The following is a 15,419-nucleotide window of genomic DNA, read 5'->3' as shown; positions in this document are numbered from 1 at the left end:
AGCAGTTACTGAATGAACACTGCAGAAGTAAATCGTTCCTCCATAGAATTTTTGATTAGCACAGTCGTTTTCATCACTTTTCCATGAGATCTTATCCAGGAAATGTGTTATTGAAATATTTGCCTATTAGAACAACTGGTAGAAATAATGCTTAAATATGTCAATTTATAAATAGCAAATATGAACAATCATATGCATTTATGACCAAAAACTTAAATATGCTTTATTAGCACTTTAAAAAACATTTAAGTGATAATATTAGAATGTGAAACGGATAAGTACAAAGTACGGAAGCAAAAAGTAGAAATATGTATCTTGCGTAAAATCCAGCCTCCTGTAATGAAGGGTGAAAAAGGTACTTAAAATAGTACTTTAGATATTGAAAGCACTTAATCTTTGTTAGTAGTCTGAGGTGATGAACAAATGAACGCAGATTTGTATCCAAGTGGATAAAAAAATCTAAACAATGATTAAATAAATTTGTGAGTGTTTCTTAACCGGAAATTACTAAACGAAAATGAAAAACCATCGTAACACTTGAGTAACTAAAGCTTTGAAGCACATTTAAGTCAAGTGTAAGGTTTAGAAAAATTGTTTTTTATGTGTAGCCAAGCTTAACACAATTGTAAATGCAGACTACATTGTCTAGAAAATCTTGCCTATCCATTTCCTACATTTTTAAACTAGGATAGTCACTTGAGATAAGACTCACCGGAACGGTATATATTTGATGACTCAAAAGACTTGTTTATTTTATACTTTGCCACCATGGCATCAACTTTCAGTTTCCTGTTCTTTGTTACAATTATTTTTGCAACAAACTGTAAAGTCACGATTGGTACGTAACACCTTTTTTTGTTGTCACTTAAATTCTCATCACAGAGGATTTGGAGCCACTTGAAACCGGCCTTCGTGAATATTTCCAAACGGGTCAAACCACTGACGAGTTTCTGGAAACTTTACATTCGTACGAATTTCCTTATTTGCTTCGCGATGGCATGGAACAAGTCTACGACAGTGCCACAGTTTGCTACATGTGTAGTTTAGTCGTTGATTTTGTGATCAATCAACGAAAAAATGCAGGCGTTAGTCGTGAAACCATCCTCGATGAGGCTACTTTTTTATGCACTGAATTGAAAATGGAGTCTGAGAGGGTTTGTAAGGGTGAAATGGAGCTCAATATTGTAAGTTATTGTCTTGCACGTTCGATTCCAACTAATTCACTCACTTGGAAGGATATTTTCTTGTACACAATTGACAATTACCCAAACTTTACTTCGAATCGAGTTTGTGGTGGGTTCCTCCAAGCCCACAATTGTGACACTGGTGATGCTTTTGAATGGACTATTAACATCCCGTCTGGTAATTCACCCGAACGTCCAAAACCTAGTGGAACAGATAGTTTCACTATTTTACAACTTAGTGATATTCACTATGATCCTAAATATACTCCTAATGGGAATGCTGTGTGTGGCGAACCTATTTGTTGCCAACCGGACCAAGGAGAGCCTTCAAGTCCCGAAAATGCTTGTGGGTACTGGACTGATTATAGATTAGGTGATAGTCCGTGGTATCTAGTAGAGGAAACAATTAGACAAACAAAAACCCAGGTTTGGCCCCAGTATGTTTTTCCTTCTTTGAATCAAATTTTTAGCAAATTGATTATGTTTATTACACTGGTGATATCATTGCCCACCGAATTTGGGAAACAAGCATTGAAAGCAACACGGATGCTATAAGCAAATTGTATTCATTTTTTAAGGATAGTTACAACGTCCCGGTTTATCCCATTTTTGGTAATCATGAATCCCATCCTCATAACGTGTAATTTTGCCGATTTTGACACAATTGCAAAAACTCCTAATACATTTTAGGTGGCCTTATGATAATGTTAATGATAAATTGAGTATGAAATGGTTGTTTGAGCTTGCGGCTAAACACTGGTCCGACTTAATAGGTGAAGATGTTAGCGAAACGGTTTTAAAAGGTGGTTATTATACCGTGAGTCCACGTCCTGGATTCAGGATTATTGGTATTAACAGTAACGTTGCTTATACCGACAATTGGTGGTTGATGTACGATGACTTTGACCCGTATGGGCAATTGCAATGGTTAAGTGACACTCTTAAAAAAGCGGAACATAATAACGAAAGTGTCCATATACTGACCCATGTCCCGACTGGTACTTATTACAGTTTAAAGGTCTGGAACCGCGAATATACAAAAATCCTTGAACGATTTGCTAATACCATTACTGGGCATTTTAATGGGCACACCCACAGAGACGAGTTTGCTGTCTATTACAACAGTTCAAACCCGACTCAAGCAATTGGAGCTGTTTTTAACGGAGCTTCCGTAACTCCGTACTACCTTGCAAATCCAAGTTTCAAATACTACCAAGTTGACGAAACTACTTTTGTGCGTATCAGATTTGTCCAATACTTTCTAAATAATAATTTATTAGGACTTGCTAAATTACGAAGAGTGGACATTTAATTTAACTCTTGCAAACTCTTATGGTTCCTCAAAGTTACCAGAATGGTACAAACTGTACAACTTTGTTGAAGCTTATGGTGTCAATAGTTTGCTACCGTCAGAGGTTGATAAAGTTTTGTATAAAATGGTCCAAGACCATTCCATCCTTGATGATTATTTCAAGTATTTTTTTTTCTTATAACTGAATGAAAACCACATTGATTTATTTTAGGTTTAAGTATCGTAACGGTGACCCTGGTATTAAAAATGGATGCGATGATACCTGTAAAAAAACTTTGCTCTGTAATATTGTAACAACAGTGTATGGTGAAAATGAGCAGTGTGAGCGTTTCATGGATTTGTACGACCAATAATAAATAGTAAAAATTAAATTTTAAAGTACACTTGTCTCCTTTCATTGAATTTGAATATTCAAGAAATAAATCTTTTATGCAATAATGTTTCAAGTGTAAAAGAGATAACTGAATCTGACGACTAAATTTAAATTTAAAATCAATCTCTTATAAATGAGGGATGGTACGCTTCAGCGCCCATTATTTCCGAAAGTAATCTTCCAAGGCACAAATTTATCAAAATATCTAATATGTTACCAATAATCCGTTTCACTTCTGCGTCAAGAAAAAGTAAATCATTTTTTACCTTCATATTTAATTTATCTTCAGGGATTCCCAATTGAACTTAGAAGTATTAAAAATAAAGTATAAAAATAAATAATTTTTTAATTTATGAGGGAATTAGAAAAAAAATATACGTAAATGTTATGAAAAGCTTATTATTTATTAATTTTATTATTGTTTAACTCTCATAATTTGTTCCGCTCACTCGTTTTGGCAAACATTGTGCTCATTAAACAAAATTGGTCTTTTCATAACTGACAAGTGACAACTGTTTAGTACACTATCGGAAATTAGGATGCACCCAATCTCTATTAGAGGCTGCGGTGATAAACTCATTGGGACTAGACTAAACTAATTGTGAAATTACAAAATGCAGGCTTCGATCTTAACCAGTTTTGCAAAAATTTTTGCGATCATTATTTATGAACTTATTTAACGAACTACTATTTCTAGACAAATTTCAGACTTCATCATGGATTTATGACAGGTAGATCTATCCTAACTAATCTAATTACTGAATTACTCAATTTATATCTGAAGAATTGGATCAAGATAAAGTCGATGTTATTTACACAGATTTCGCTAAGGCATTTGATAAAGTAATTTATAAAATATTGCTGAAAAATTAAAATTTTTTGGTTTCTCAGATATCATGATCGAATGTTTTAATTCTTGTTTAATCAACAATAGACAGCCGTTTGTTTGTAATAATGTTTTTTTTCACCTTTCGTGTAGAACTCAGGAGTGCCTCAAGGATTAAATTTGGGCTCTTTACTTTTTTAGTTTACATAAGTGCTGATGGCTTAAAACTTTATCTGTCTATTAACAATGACAGATTACACCAAACTTCAATATGATTTAAATGTTGTTTTGAGTTGGTATAATACAAATGGGTTTAAATTGAATACAAACAAGTGCAGTGTTATGTCATACACTGAAAAGAAAAGAACAATTCTATGAATACAACAATGAAAAAATGAAATAGTTGCCAGAAAAGAGTTTATTAAAGATTTGACCACATAAATTCTAGTGTAAATTCGATTTACAGAACTTAGGCTTTTTATTTAGAAATAAGTACTAAATCTTCCGATGACATCAGTTCTATTAAATGTTTATACTTTTCACTAGTACGCAGTAAACTTAATATTGCTCGTTAGTTTTTAATGTGTTGGTTTGATGGCGCTAGAAAAAGTAGGTACACAAACGTTTTCTAATTTTTTTTTATAAAGTAAACATGCTGCGACCATAATCTGCTGATCTGCTATAATCTAGATGCATGAATTATTGTTGACTGTGCCTAGTTGCTTTCCTTGACTGACTCCTATGACCCGTTATTTCAATAATGAGTTAACTTAAGAGTTAAATAATTCTGAATTAATCTTAGCCTATAGTTAAATAACGACGGCTATTTTAATTAATACCTTAGGTCTGAGTTAAAAAATCTAAGTTAGTTAACTTAGACTTTTTTAACTCAGACCTAAGGTATTAATTAAATTCTTCATTTGAAGAGTCAGTAATTTCGAAGTTAAAAAGTTAAAAAAAGGTTTATACGGACTGTTTGTAAAAGAGTGTAGGATCCCAGACGGTTATGGAATTTGAATTTGCCGCATTTAATTGTTTTATTTCTATGAGAATTCTGAAAAGTAGCAATTTTTATCTACTCAAGCAACCAGTAAAACCAAATTTTTCATATACTAACATTGTTCGTTTTTTCTGGAAAGAAGCGACAAACTTTTAATACCCACTACGATCCTACATTCATTTATAGACAGACAGTATTTAACTTGACAGTTTAATTAGATGTTGAAATAACGGGCCTATATTATCAATGATAACTGATAACTCAGGGTTTGCAGTCGATTTTATAGTAAGAGTGTATCGCTCAAAAGTCACAAATCACCGGTTTATGTAATATGAGAAGTGCAATTGCTTGGGAGAAATATGTGACATAATTATTATTTGCAGATAAATTATCTAAAGTAACTAAAACATGATTAGGCACCTGTATTTGGTATCTGTACCCAACTTTACTATTTTATTTTTGTAATTAATAATTATGTTTTAAATAGTTTTTGAAATTATCATTCCTTTTTTCCAAAATAATAGTTGTTCTTATAGCTCTTTTTCTTCCTTTAATTTTGATGTATTAATTTTCGTTATGCAATGTGTTTTTAATTTTCATCTAGTTAGCTTTGAAATTAGTCTACATGTAAAAAAATTGTACCGCTGTGCTCAAGTGAATTCTCTGTCAATAAATGTCAATAAATTGTTAATTAATTTTAAAAATTCCGTTAAAATGCAACTAAATTGTTAAACTGTGCAAGAAAACATTTTTATTGTCGAAGCTTATTTCTGAATTAATAAGACTTAATAAGTGGAGTGTCTAGCCTGTCATTAATTCTATAAAGCGGAATTTCTGATTCTACATGAGAAACTCACAGTCGACTAGATGAAAATAATTTAAAAACACATTGTTTACTATAATATTACAGAAACATTGTGTCTGTTGTTCTGCAGTTGGAGAAATCTGTTGCGCGATAATCGGTAGTATTATTTTTATTAGGTATCATTATTTTTTGTGGGTGCTGGTTACTTAACCAAACGCAAAGTTTTGAGTTGTTTTTAAAAGAGGTCAAAAGCCTTTCGATTTTGAAATTGAAACGTGTTTGCAGTGTTATTTTTTCGTCTATCCTTTCCAAAATATCACTGATAAACCAAAATCACTTGAGATAAAACTCTTCACTTGGAAAATATATAATTGATGACCCAAAAACAAATCGATTTTATACTTTGCCACCATGGCACCATCTACCTTCCTTAGTTTACTGTTCTTCGTTACAATTTTTACCTTAACGACGTGTAAAAAGGTCACCATTGGTATGTAAAACCTTTATCAACTTGCCATGTTTTTATTATTTACTCAAAGAGGATTTGGAGCCACTTGAAACCGGGCTTCGCGAATACTTCCAAACAGGTCAAGCTACAGACGAGTTTCTGAAAACTTTACATTCGTACGAATTTCCTTACTTGTTTCGCGATGGGATGGAAAAATTCTACGACAGTGCGGCCGTTTGCTACATGTGTAGTTTAGTCGTAGATTTTGTGATCAATCAACGAAAAAATGCAGGCGTTAGTCGTGAAACTATCCTCGATGAAGCTACTTTCTTGTGTTCTGAATTAAAAATGGAAGCTGCGAGGGTCTGTAAAGGCCAAATGGAGCTCAATATTGTAAGTTATTGTCTTGCACGTTCGATTCCAACTAATTCAATCACTTGAAAGGATATTTTCTTGTACACAATTGACAATTACCCAAACTTTACTTCGAATCGAGTTTGTGGTGGGTTCCTCCAAGGCCACAATTGTGACACTGGTGACGCTTTTGAATGGACTATTAACATCCCGTCTGGTAATTCACCCGAACGTCCAAAACCCAGTGGAACAGATAGTTTCACTATTTTACAACTCAGTGATATTCACTACGATCCTAACTACACTCCAAATGGGAATGCTGTTTGTGGCGAACCTGTTTGTTGCCAACCGGACCAAGGAGAGCCTTCAGGTCCCGAAAATGCTTGTGGATACTGGACCGATTATAGATTAGGAGATAGTCCGTGGTATTTAATAGAGGAAACAATTAGGCAAACAAAAACCCAGGTTTGACTCCAGGATTTTTTTCTCCTCTAAATCAAATTTGTAGCAAGTTGATTATGTTTACTACACTGGCGATATTATCGTACACCGAACTTGGGAAACTAGCATTGAAAGCAATACCGAAGCTATCACTAAACTGTATTCATACTTTAAGGATAGTTACGATGTTCCAGTTTATCCCATTTTTGGAAATCACGAATCTCATCCTCTTAACGTGTAAATTAATCAAACAGACTCAAATAAAATTATGTCGGGTTCGTTTCAGGTGGCCTAATGATAAAATACTCGACGATAAGTTGAGTATTAAATGGTTGTTTGAACTCGCAGCCAAACACTGGTCCGAATTAATAGGTGAAGATGTTAGCGAAACGGTTTTAAAAGGTGGTTATTATACCGTGAGTCCACGTCCTGGATTCAGGATTATTGGGATGAACAGTAACGTTGCTTATACCGACAATTGGTGGTTGATGTACGATGATGTTGACCCATATGGGCAATTGCAATGGTTAAGTGACACTCTTAAAAAAGCCGAAGATAATAACGAAAGTGTCCATATACTGACCCATGTTCCAACTGGTTGCTCATACAGTTTAAAGGTTTGGAATCGCGAATATAGAAAAATCCTTGAAAGATTTGCTAATACCATAACTGGGCACTTTAATGGACACACCCATAGAGACGAGTTTCTAGTTTACTACAACAGTTCAAATCCGACTCAAGCCATTGGAGCTGCATTTAACGGAGCTTCTGTAACTCCATACGATCTTTCTAATCCAAGTTTCAAATATTACCACGTTGACGAAACCACTTTTGTGAGTAGTTTAAGTTCGACAACAATTTTTATTTATTTAAAAAAAGAATTTACTAGATTACGAAGAGTGGGCCTTTAATTTAACCCTTGCCAACTCTTACGGCTCCTCCAAGTTGCCAGAATGGTACAAATTGTACAGTTTTGTGGAAGCTTACGGCGTCGATAATTTGCTCCCTTCTGAAGTCGATAAAGTGTTGTACAAAATGACCGACGACCACTCGCTACTTGACGACTATTTCAAGTAATTTGTTGAACCAAATTGGTCCAGTCTTTATCGGCCTGTTGTAGATTCAAATTCCGAAATGGTGATCCTGGGATTAGTCCTGGGTGCGATGATGGGTGTAAGAAAGATTTGTTGTGCGATATTGCAACAACTGTGTTTGGTGACGACGCGCAATGCAAGCGTTTCCTAGACTTGTACGACCAATAAATTTAAATTGCAAACAATATTCAAATTTTTTTTATTGCTTCAACCTTCCTTTAGTTAAATTCCTAGACGTAGTTTCAGTACACCATGGCTCTGCTAAGCCTAATTTACCTTTTGGTTTTTGTGTCTTTTACTTCACCTATTGATATCGAAACTCCAGGTTTGTGTTAAAAAATTAAACCCGAATCTTACTTTGTCTTTAGAGGGTTTGGAGCTAGTTGCTGAGGGACTCAACGAATTTTTTACAACAGGTCGTGAGCCTGATTACTTACGAGAGACGTTGCAAAACAATCAACTACGTAACATTTTCCGCGATAATGTTGTGGAAAATGAAGATGTCAACAGCAAGACTTGTTTCTTCTGCCACGTAATTGTGAATTTGCTGATTGAGCAACGCAGACTTAACGCAAGTCGGGAACTTCTTGCTACGGAAGGTGGCTATTTGTGCGTTAACTTAGCTGTGGAAAATGAGAGGGTTTGTAAGGGGGCGATTGAGCGACATATAGTAAGTTTCGTTTACGGAGGGCTGTAGGTTAGGAGAGGAAACGACATACAAAATCGCACTATGTTCTGTAGCCAAAGAAATATAGTACTGCAGAGTCTTATTGAGGGCGCTTCGAGCATTACACTGTCTACTTGGAAAAAATGTAAAACTGTCGAGCTTTACACTCTTAACAGACTAATCAAAACTGTCAATCAAAATTTTCACGAGTACGTGAGGATATAATTATTTAGAATTTAGAATTTGCGCTTCGTCTTATATTATTCAAAACGTTGTGAATACGGTTAAATTTACAAGAAAAATGTCAAAAAGAAAATTGTATCGAATTAAATTTTTCTATCTCTACCTCCTCTAACGGATTTATTTCATTTAACCACTGGTCAAGTATCGAAAAAATATTTATAGATAAACCGTTTAAGATATAAATCTTGGTGTCGCGGACTTTTTTACAGAAAATTTAATTGTCTACAACTTTTCCTTACCATGCAATCATTTGCATTTATAATAATTAGAGTAGGTGGTTGTGTCTTTGTGATCGAAAAACTAGTGCAAACTGAGGGAAATTGTATTTTAATTGAACATTACCGTTAAAGACATTATTATTTGTCCCTTCAGCTTGAGTAAATAACACAATCGGCCTTTTCACCCAAGTTAAAAAATCTGATAAAGCCTATTTGAATTATAAATTCAAATGATTGAATGGTAGTAATTTTTCATATTTTTTTCACTATTCTTATCTCTGAAGATGGAAAGATGTTTTTTTTGTAGATTTTTTTATAGGAAATTTAATTCTCTACAACTTTGTTCCTTACATTAATAGTATTTTTTATCTTGTTTTCGATAAAGTGTTTTCACTATTTTTGTCTATGACTATGAATTATTATCATTTATCATTATCACTATGCAACAAATATTAACCTTTTGTTTGTTTATGGAATTTTTTTACAATTTCTAAATTAAAACCATTAATTAAGTTGGATAGATAATTTTTGTTTTTGTATAACTTAAGTTATATTGTATTTTTCGTTAGATGAGACTATGACATTAAATCAAGTAGGCCCAAAAATATAACAAATGGAGTCAAGCAAAAGATTTGCCATATAAAGAAACATGAAAAACACCTACTATTAAAATGATGTGAACTAAAAATGAACGTTTGATATTTTTCTTTTTTTATAAAGCAAAATACGTAGCATGGTACATGCGTACTAGTTTTCCATCATTGCCGCGTTCCATTTCTCTTCATAACGCTTTTCCATTCCGATGAAAACTTTCCTCACGTTCTTTGCTTACAGCACCCAAATTTTGCTGAAAAAAGTCCAACTGAGAATGTAAAAATGCATCCTAATGGACATACTATATAACTTAAAGGTATACACTTTTTTACTGTTCAGAAAATCTTAACTACTGACCAAATGTTTTCAATGTCCAATGATTTTTCTACATCATTCATTTTTATTTGCAATTTTTTTAGGCATGTAGCAGTAAGGTAAATTTGATTTCAGTAACAATTTTGAGCTTGACTTGTTTTGGAACAATATACAGTGAAGAATTTATTTTGCTGAACATTGAAGTTTCTGTGGAACTGTTTGCCATGCAGTGACATGGATTTTTTAAAACTGAACATAGGATTGATATAGTCTCAAGTGTGTTATGCGATGTTCAGTAACATAAAAATCTCAGTGTATAACAAAAATTGTCACTCACATATTTATAGTGGCGTCTTGTAGTTATTTTCTCGTATAATATATAATAAAAAAATTAACTTCATACAAATGCAAACTTTTGACCGTAGCGCGATATAAGTGTCATACGATCTTTCGAATGCATGGTATACTACCTCTCGTACAAAAAAAAAAATCCTAAACGTAACTTTTCTTGCACAGATTTTAATTTATTAATTATTATGAAATATTTAGTACGTTAGTACTTATTATATTCTCTTGTATTAGTGACTAACAGACTTGTCTGACTGTAGAATAGAATGTTTTTCTACTTTGGTTTCACAAATTGTGCAACTTTTGTGCAACTCCTTTGAGTAAATTTTTAGGAGTTGTTTGGCATTGCTGGGCTGGGTGTCATCAGTCATTAACACATTACTGTAATTTAGTGTGTGGTCTGTCAACAGGGTCAAGTCGTTTATTGATAAAACCCAAATAATTAACAAAATTAAGAGGAAATACTTTGAACACGTTTTGATAAGTCAAACTAAACAAAAATAAAAAGTGGAAAAATTGTATATTACACTCGTTTTATGAGACTTAATTTTGGCACTCATTCTATTGGAGCACCCCTTCGTCGAGCTCCAAAACCATTCGTGCCACAATAGAACGTCTTACAAAAGTCGTATGATAATAAGAATGATAAGAATGAAATCAAAATTTTGTATTTAAGAAAAAGATACAACTTTAAAATGTAACTTATTGTTTTTACATATTAACTTTTTGTATTTTTTTAAGTATATTCAGTATATTTCATTAATTACAAAAAAAGACTATCAATACAGATAAATCCTAATTCAAATTTTAAAAAGAGTAGGTACGAGTACGAGTGCAAAAAATTATAAGCAATTATTAATTTGCGTTCCGCATTGTATTTTTGAGAATGAAGAGAATACGCTTGAAGGTACAAAAAAAGTGTAAGTAACAAAGTTGTAGAGAATTAAATTTTCTACAAAAAAGTTTGCTACACTATTTATCTATCTTCACTGTTTTAGGTTTTAATTATTTTTCCGGATTATTCGGTAAGTTGAAATGAATCCGTTGCTTGAACGGTTTTAGGGCCTTTAGGGCTAAAGATATGGTCTTCGGACTTTTTTGTGGACAATTTAATTCTCTACAGCTTTTTCCTAACATCTTTCTGAGATCTGTAACCATATTCGCAGCGTTTTTGAAAAATGTGAGATAGAGTGCAAATTGGTAAAAGTTTGAAACTTTTAAAAATATCGTTTACGATATAGTTTTCACTATTTTCATTTCTTACTATTAATAATTTAATGCTCAATACGTTTGCATTTTTTCTTTGTTTCGTGCTTAGTTATTTAAATAATTTGTTGCTCTGAAAACTCATTAGCTTTTTCAAGAAAATGGCGAGAGTCTCATTTTACCGAATATTTTTTTTAAATGAGTTTGATAAAATTGTAAAATAGTTTTAGCAAAATATTTCTAGAGACAAAACTTAGGACCGGTTTATAGAAAGCTTTGTTGAAATTTAATTCGTTGTTAAAAGTTAACAACGCGAATGGACCAATCACATTTGTTCAATTTGGTCTCACGCAATCACGCAATTAAATGCGAATTAAATTAATGATGCTTTTATAAACCGATCCTATAAGTGCATGAATAATTTATAACAGCTACTTTTGAGAGAAAATGCGACGTTGGCTTTTTTATAGTTTTGAAACAGACGGTAATAGAACAACTGCGCTTTCTAGCGACCTTAACGGAACTACCGAGGACAAGGACGTTTCATTAGTACGTCGTTTTGCATCCTAAGCTATAGAATAATCCGTAATCTCACGTAACGTATTCTCCCATAAATTTTTCATTTCCGTTAGGATATTCTTCTTTACATCGTTGACAATACCCCAGATCTTGACTCGACAAGGGTTTGTGGCTCAGTTCTTCAATCCATCGGTTGTCCCTCTGGAAATAATTTCAATTGGTCTATCCAACTCCCAAGTGGAGGTTCACCATTCACGCCAAAATCTTACGACAAAAAACAAAGTTTTAAAATTTTGCATTTATCCGATTTTCATTTCGATCCCGATTATACACCGGGTGGTAACGAAGATTGTGGTGAACCGATTTGTTGCCAGAGTGATCAGGGCAAACCCAACTCCTCCGAAACGACTTGTGGTTACTGGAGTAGTTACAAAGAAGCTGACACGTCCTGGAAATTGGTTAAAGAAACCGTCAAACAAATCAACACTCATGTTTGGTGTTTATTGTCGACTAACACATAATTTATCCTGATTTTTAGCAATTCGATTATTTGTATTACACCGGTGATATTATCAGTCATAGGGTTTGGGAAACGAGCATCAAACGTAACACGAAATCGCTCTCAAAAATTTATTCCTACATGAAAAAAAAATTCAACGTGCCCGTTTTTCCCGTTCTTGGCAATCACGAACCTTATCCTCTTGATCAGTATTATACTGCAATATCAAAATTCAAACGTGACTGAAATTTTTAGATGGCCTCCACTCGATGTCCAAGACGAAAGAATTTCAAACCGGTGGCTTTTCGAGTTAGTGGCCAAGCTTTGGTCACCACTTGTCGGAGAAGATATAAGTGAAACGGTCCTAAAAGGGGGTTATTACACAGTTAGTCCCAGAACAGGTTTTAGAATTATCGCAATTAATAGCAATCCGTGTTATTCCTACAACTGGTGGCTCGTTTTAAACGATGTTGATCCTTACGGACAGTTGCAATGGCTTGCTGATACGTTACTTGAAGCGGAAAAGAACGACGAAAGAGTTCATATTTTGTCCCATGTTCCGTCAGGAACTTCCGAATGTTTATCAGTTTGGGCGAGGGAATATTCCAAAATTGTGGAACGGTATAAATAAGAGAGTCTTTATCGTGCTATTATTTATAGAATTTAGATTTGCAAATACGATTGCTGGACAATTTGTTGGCCACACACACCAGGATGAGTTTTATGTTTACTATAATTGTTCCGATGATACCCAAGCTGTTGGTGCTGCTTTTAACGGCGCTGCTGTAACTCCATGGATTGAGTCTAACCCCAGTTACAAAATTTTTGACGTTGACTCCAAGAGTTTTGTACGTTGGGAAACAACCCATACATTTTTAATTAATAAAAAAACAAAATAGAATCTTCTAGACTACGAAGAGTGGACCTTTAATCTTACTTTAGCCAACTCTCAACCTTCTGCCCCACTTGAATGGTACAAGCTTTACCGATTTACTGAAGCTTATGGCGTTGATAACTTATCGCCAACTGAAGTTGATAAACTTTTGTATAAAATGGCTGAAAATCACGCATTGCTTGATGATTATTACAAGTGCGTGAAACGTAGTTGAATTGTTTAAATCATTTTTTTTTGTAGGTATAGGTATCGAAATGGTGATCCTGGGGTTGAGAAAGGTTGTGATGATAGTTGCAAGAAAAAGAGTTTGTGTAAAATTGCGACCACAATCACTGGAGATGACACACAATGCAGGCGATTTACTGAACTTTATGATCGAGGACAATAAACATTATTATAAAATATCAAAAATTAAAACCTGTCTATTTTTTTATTTAATTGGTTTTGATAAAATGATGAATAGACGTAAAAGCAGTAATTGTTCATAAATACAAATTTGCATAATAACTACCATTTTGCCAGAGACACAATTACAATGATACGATAACTGAAAATTGTGTAACATTTTTGTGACGCTTTTAAAAACAATAAGGCAAGTGAGTTTATTGTTCACTTATTACAAATTAAAGAACGTACAGTCACCCAAAATGAAAATGACACGTTCATAAACGAAACATTGTAAACTAGTTTTGGAAGCAGTGTGACATATTTCGTTAACGTTCTTTGAAATGATTGAGGATTTTTTGTTCAAAGTAGTTAGTTACGACAAATGAATCAAATAAATTTGAAATTTGTTTGTTTGCGAATTTCATTAATCATGGTTGTTGCGAACTAAGTTGTGCGATTAAAATTTACCGCATATCAAGCAAACACAGCAAAACACTGCTTTTATTTTAGTTTGTTTAGAATACCATTTGAAATAATGAGCAAAATTGAAGATTATTAATTAAATTTTTCGACGATTTTTTGTTTACCTATTCTTGGACAATTTTTCTGAAAAAAAATACGTTTTTGTATTGCAAAAATTGTTTTTCTTGACTTTGGAACCAATTAGGTGATTTTTATGTGATTTTTCGGTGCTGTTTATTAAGTAAGAAACTCAAAAACCTGTTTAACAGATCGAAAAAAGTAAAGATAATTCCTTTTTCGATCAAATTGTGAATGATGAATGAAATCCAGTGCAACAGGAAAAGTAACACTCGTTATTTTATTTTTGCAATTTTGAGGCGTGTCTTGACAAGATAGTACAAAATTAAAAAGTTTCAGTTAAAAAAATATGCATTTTTATCAATTTTGGTGGTTATTCAGCCGATTTTAGGAAAAATTTTCGTGAAAACATATTCTTAGTTAATTCAAAAACGCAAAAATTACAGTTTAATTCGGCTTAATTTTAGTGATTCTTCCATTTGGTTTGAATAAATAACCCGGACTGAATAAAATTTTGCGAATATTTGCGGTTTCTGTTAAAAAAAGTGTGAAAGACTGAAAAAAGGCAAAAATTATGTAATTTTCGACTTAATTATAGTATAGCGATTGGTTTGTTTTAGCAACATTTTAACTAATAAACTTAAAAATTTAGCTCAAAAGCTATTTCAATTCATCAATATTTGTTTTTTTTCTTTTTTTTAAAGAAATTTCGCACAAATCGAATGAAACAAAAAGCTTTGACATGGTCTTGCAAAATAAAGTTCAAACGCATTAAATTGTGCGAAATAGGATTAAATAATACAATTTTGGATAAAATTTTGCGATTTTACAGTGCAAGCGAAATTAAACCATGTTATATTTTGACCTCAAAAATATACACGGAGGGGTAAAAATAATGTCATAGTTTGATCGTGCCATAATTTTTACAAATGTCGTCAAATCTCACTGTGCTTTGATACTAATGTTGTTAGAAGATAGAGATTTTGTCGTCAATAAGCAATACACACACACCTGAAGTTGTTCAAATAGAGCAAAATAAGCTAAATTCTTAATCTTAAAACACGGGAATAAGTAATATTAAATTTGTAACATAAATGTTTAACGAATTTCTTTTGAATTTTTTCTAATCTTATAGTGTGCGACTAGTAATA

The 15,419-nt window shown here is 33.1% G+C and overlaps 4 protein-coding genes across 6 annotated transcripts in view; all 4 read left to right on the top strand.

Annotated features, from left to right (window-relative positions):
- The window catches only part of Trpgamma (Transient receptor potential cation channel gamma), a 94,158-nt gene that overhangs the window by 34,608 nt on the left and 44,131 nt on the right, over window positions 1–15,419 (top strand). The window lies entirely within an intron of this gene.
- On the top strand, window positions 737–2,879 carry LOC107397783 (sphingomyelin phosphodiesterase). Its single transcript, XM_015979226.2, has 7 exons — window positions 737–838; window positions 883–1,184; window positions 1,236–1,610; window positions 1,655–1,824; window positions 1,875–2,418; window positions 2,465–2,658; window positions 2,708–2,879. The coding sequence occupies exons 1-7, from the start codon at window positions 769–771 to the stop codon at window positions 2,847–2,849; spliced, it is 1,797 nt and encodes a 598-aa protein (XP_015834712.2). The 5' UTR covers window positions 737–768; the 3' UTR covers window positions 2,850–2,879.
- Window positions 5,830–8,024, top strand: LOC103312870 (sphingomyelin phosphodiesterase). The gene is made up of 7 exons (XM_008194654.3): window positions 5,830–5,990; window positions 6,040–6,341; window positions 6,393–6,767; window positions 6,811–6,980; window positions 7,030–7,576; window positions 7,623–7,816; window positions 7,864–8,024. Exons 1-7 carry the CDS (start codon window positions 5,912–5,914, stop codon window positions 8,003–8,005), a joined length of 1,809 nt encoding a protein of 602 aa, XP_008192876.2. The 5' UTR covers window positions 5,830–5,911; the 3' UTR covers window positions 8,006–8,024.
- Window positions 8,059–13,748, top strand: LOC103312871 (sphingomyelin phosphodiesterase). 2 transcript variants are annotated; one of them, XM_015979224.2, is made up of 8 exons: window positions 8,059–8,162; window positions 8,206–8,507; window positions 12,061–12,438; window positions 12,486–12,655; window positions 12,702–13,067; window positions 13,114–13,294; window positions 13,346–13,536; window positions 13,582–13,748. In XM_015979224.2, exons 1-8 carry the CDS (start codon window positions 8,090–8,092, stop codon window positions 13,727–13,729), a joined length of 1,809 nt encoding a protein of 602 aa, XP_015834710.2. In that variant the 5' UTR covers window positions 8,059–8,089; the 3' UTR covers window positions 13,730–13,748. The 2 variants fall into 2 exon arrangements, with proteins under 2 accessions (XP_015834710.2, XP_015834711.2); XM_015979225.2 differs by lacking the exon at window positions 13,582–13,748 and having other exon boundaries at window positions 13,356–13,526.

The sequence above is a fragment of the Tribolium castaneum genome, chromosome 9 (assembly GCF_031307605.1).
Source record: "Tribolium castaneum strain GA2 chromosome 9, icTriCast1.1, whole genome shotgun sequence".
Classification (NCBI taxonomy): Eukaryota; Metazoa; Arthropoda; class Insecta; order Coleoptera; family Tenebrionidae; genus Tribolium; species Tribolium castaneum.
The sequence above is the reverse complement of the archived record's forward strand: the minus strand, read 5'-3'. Positions and strand labels throughout refer to the sequence as shown.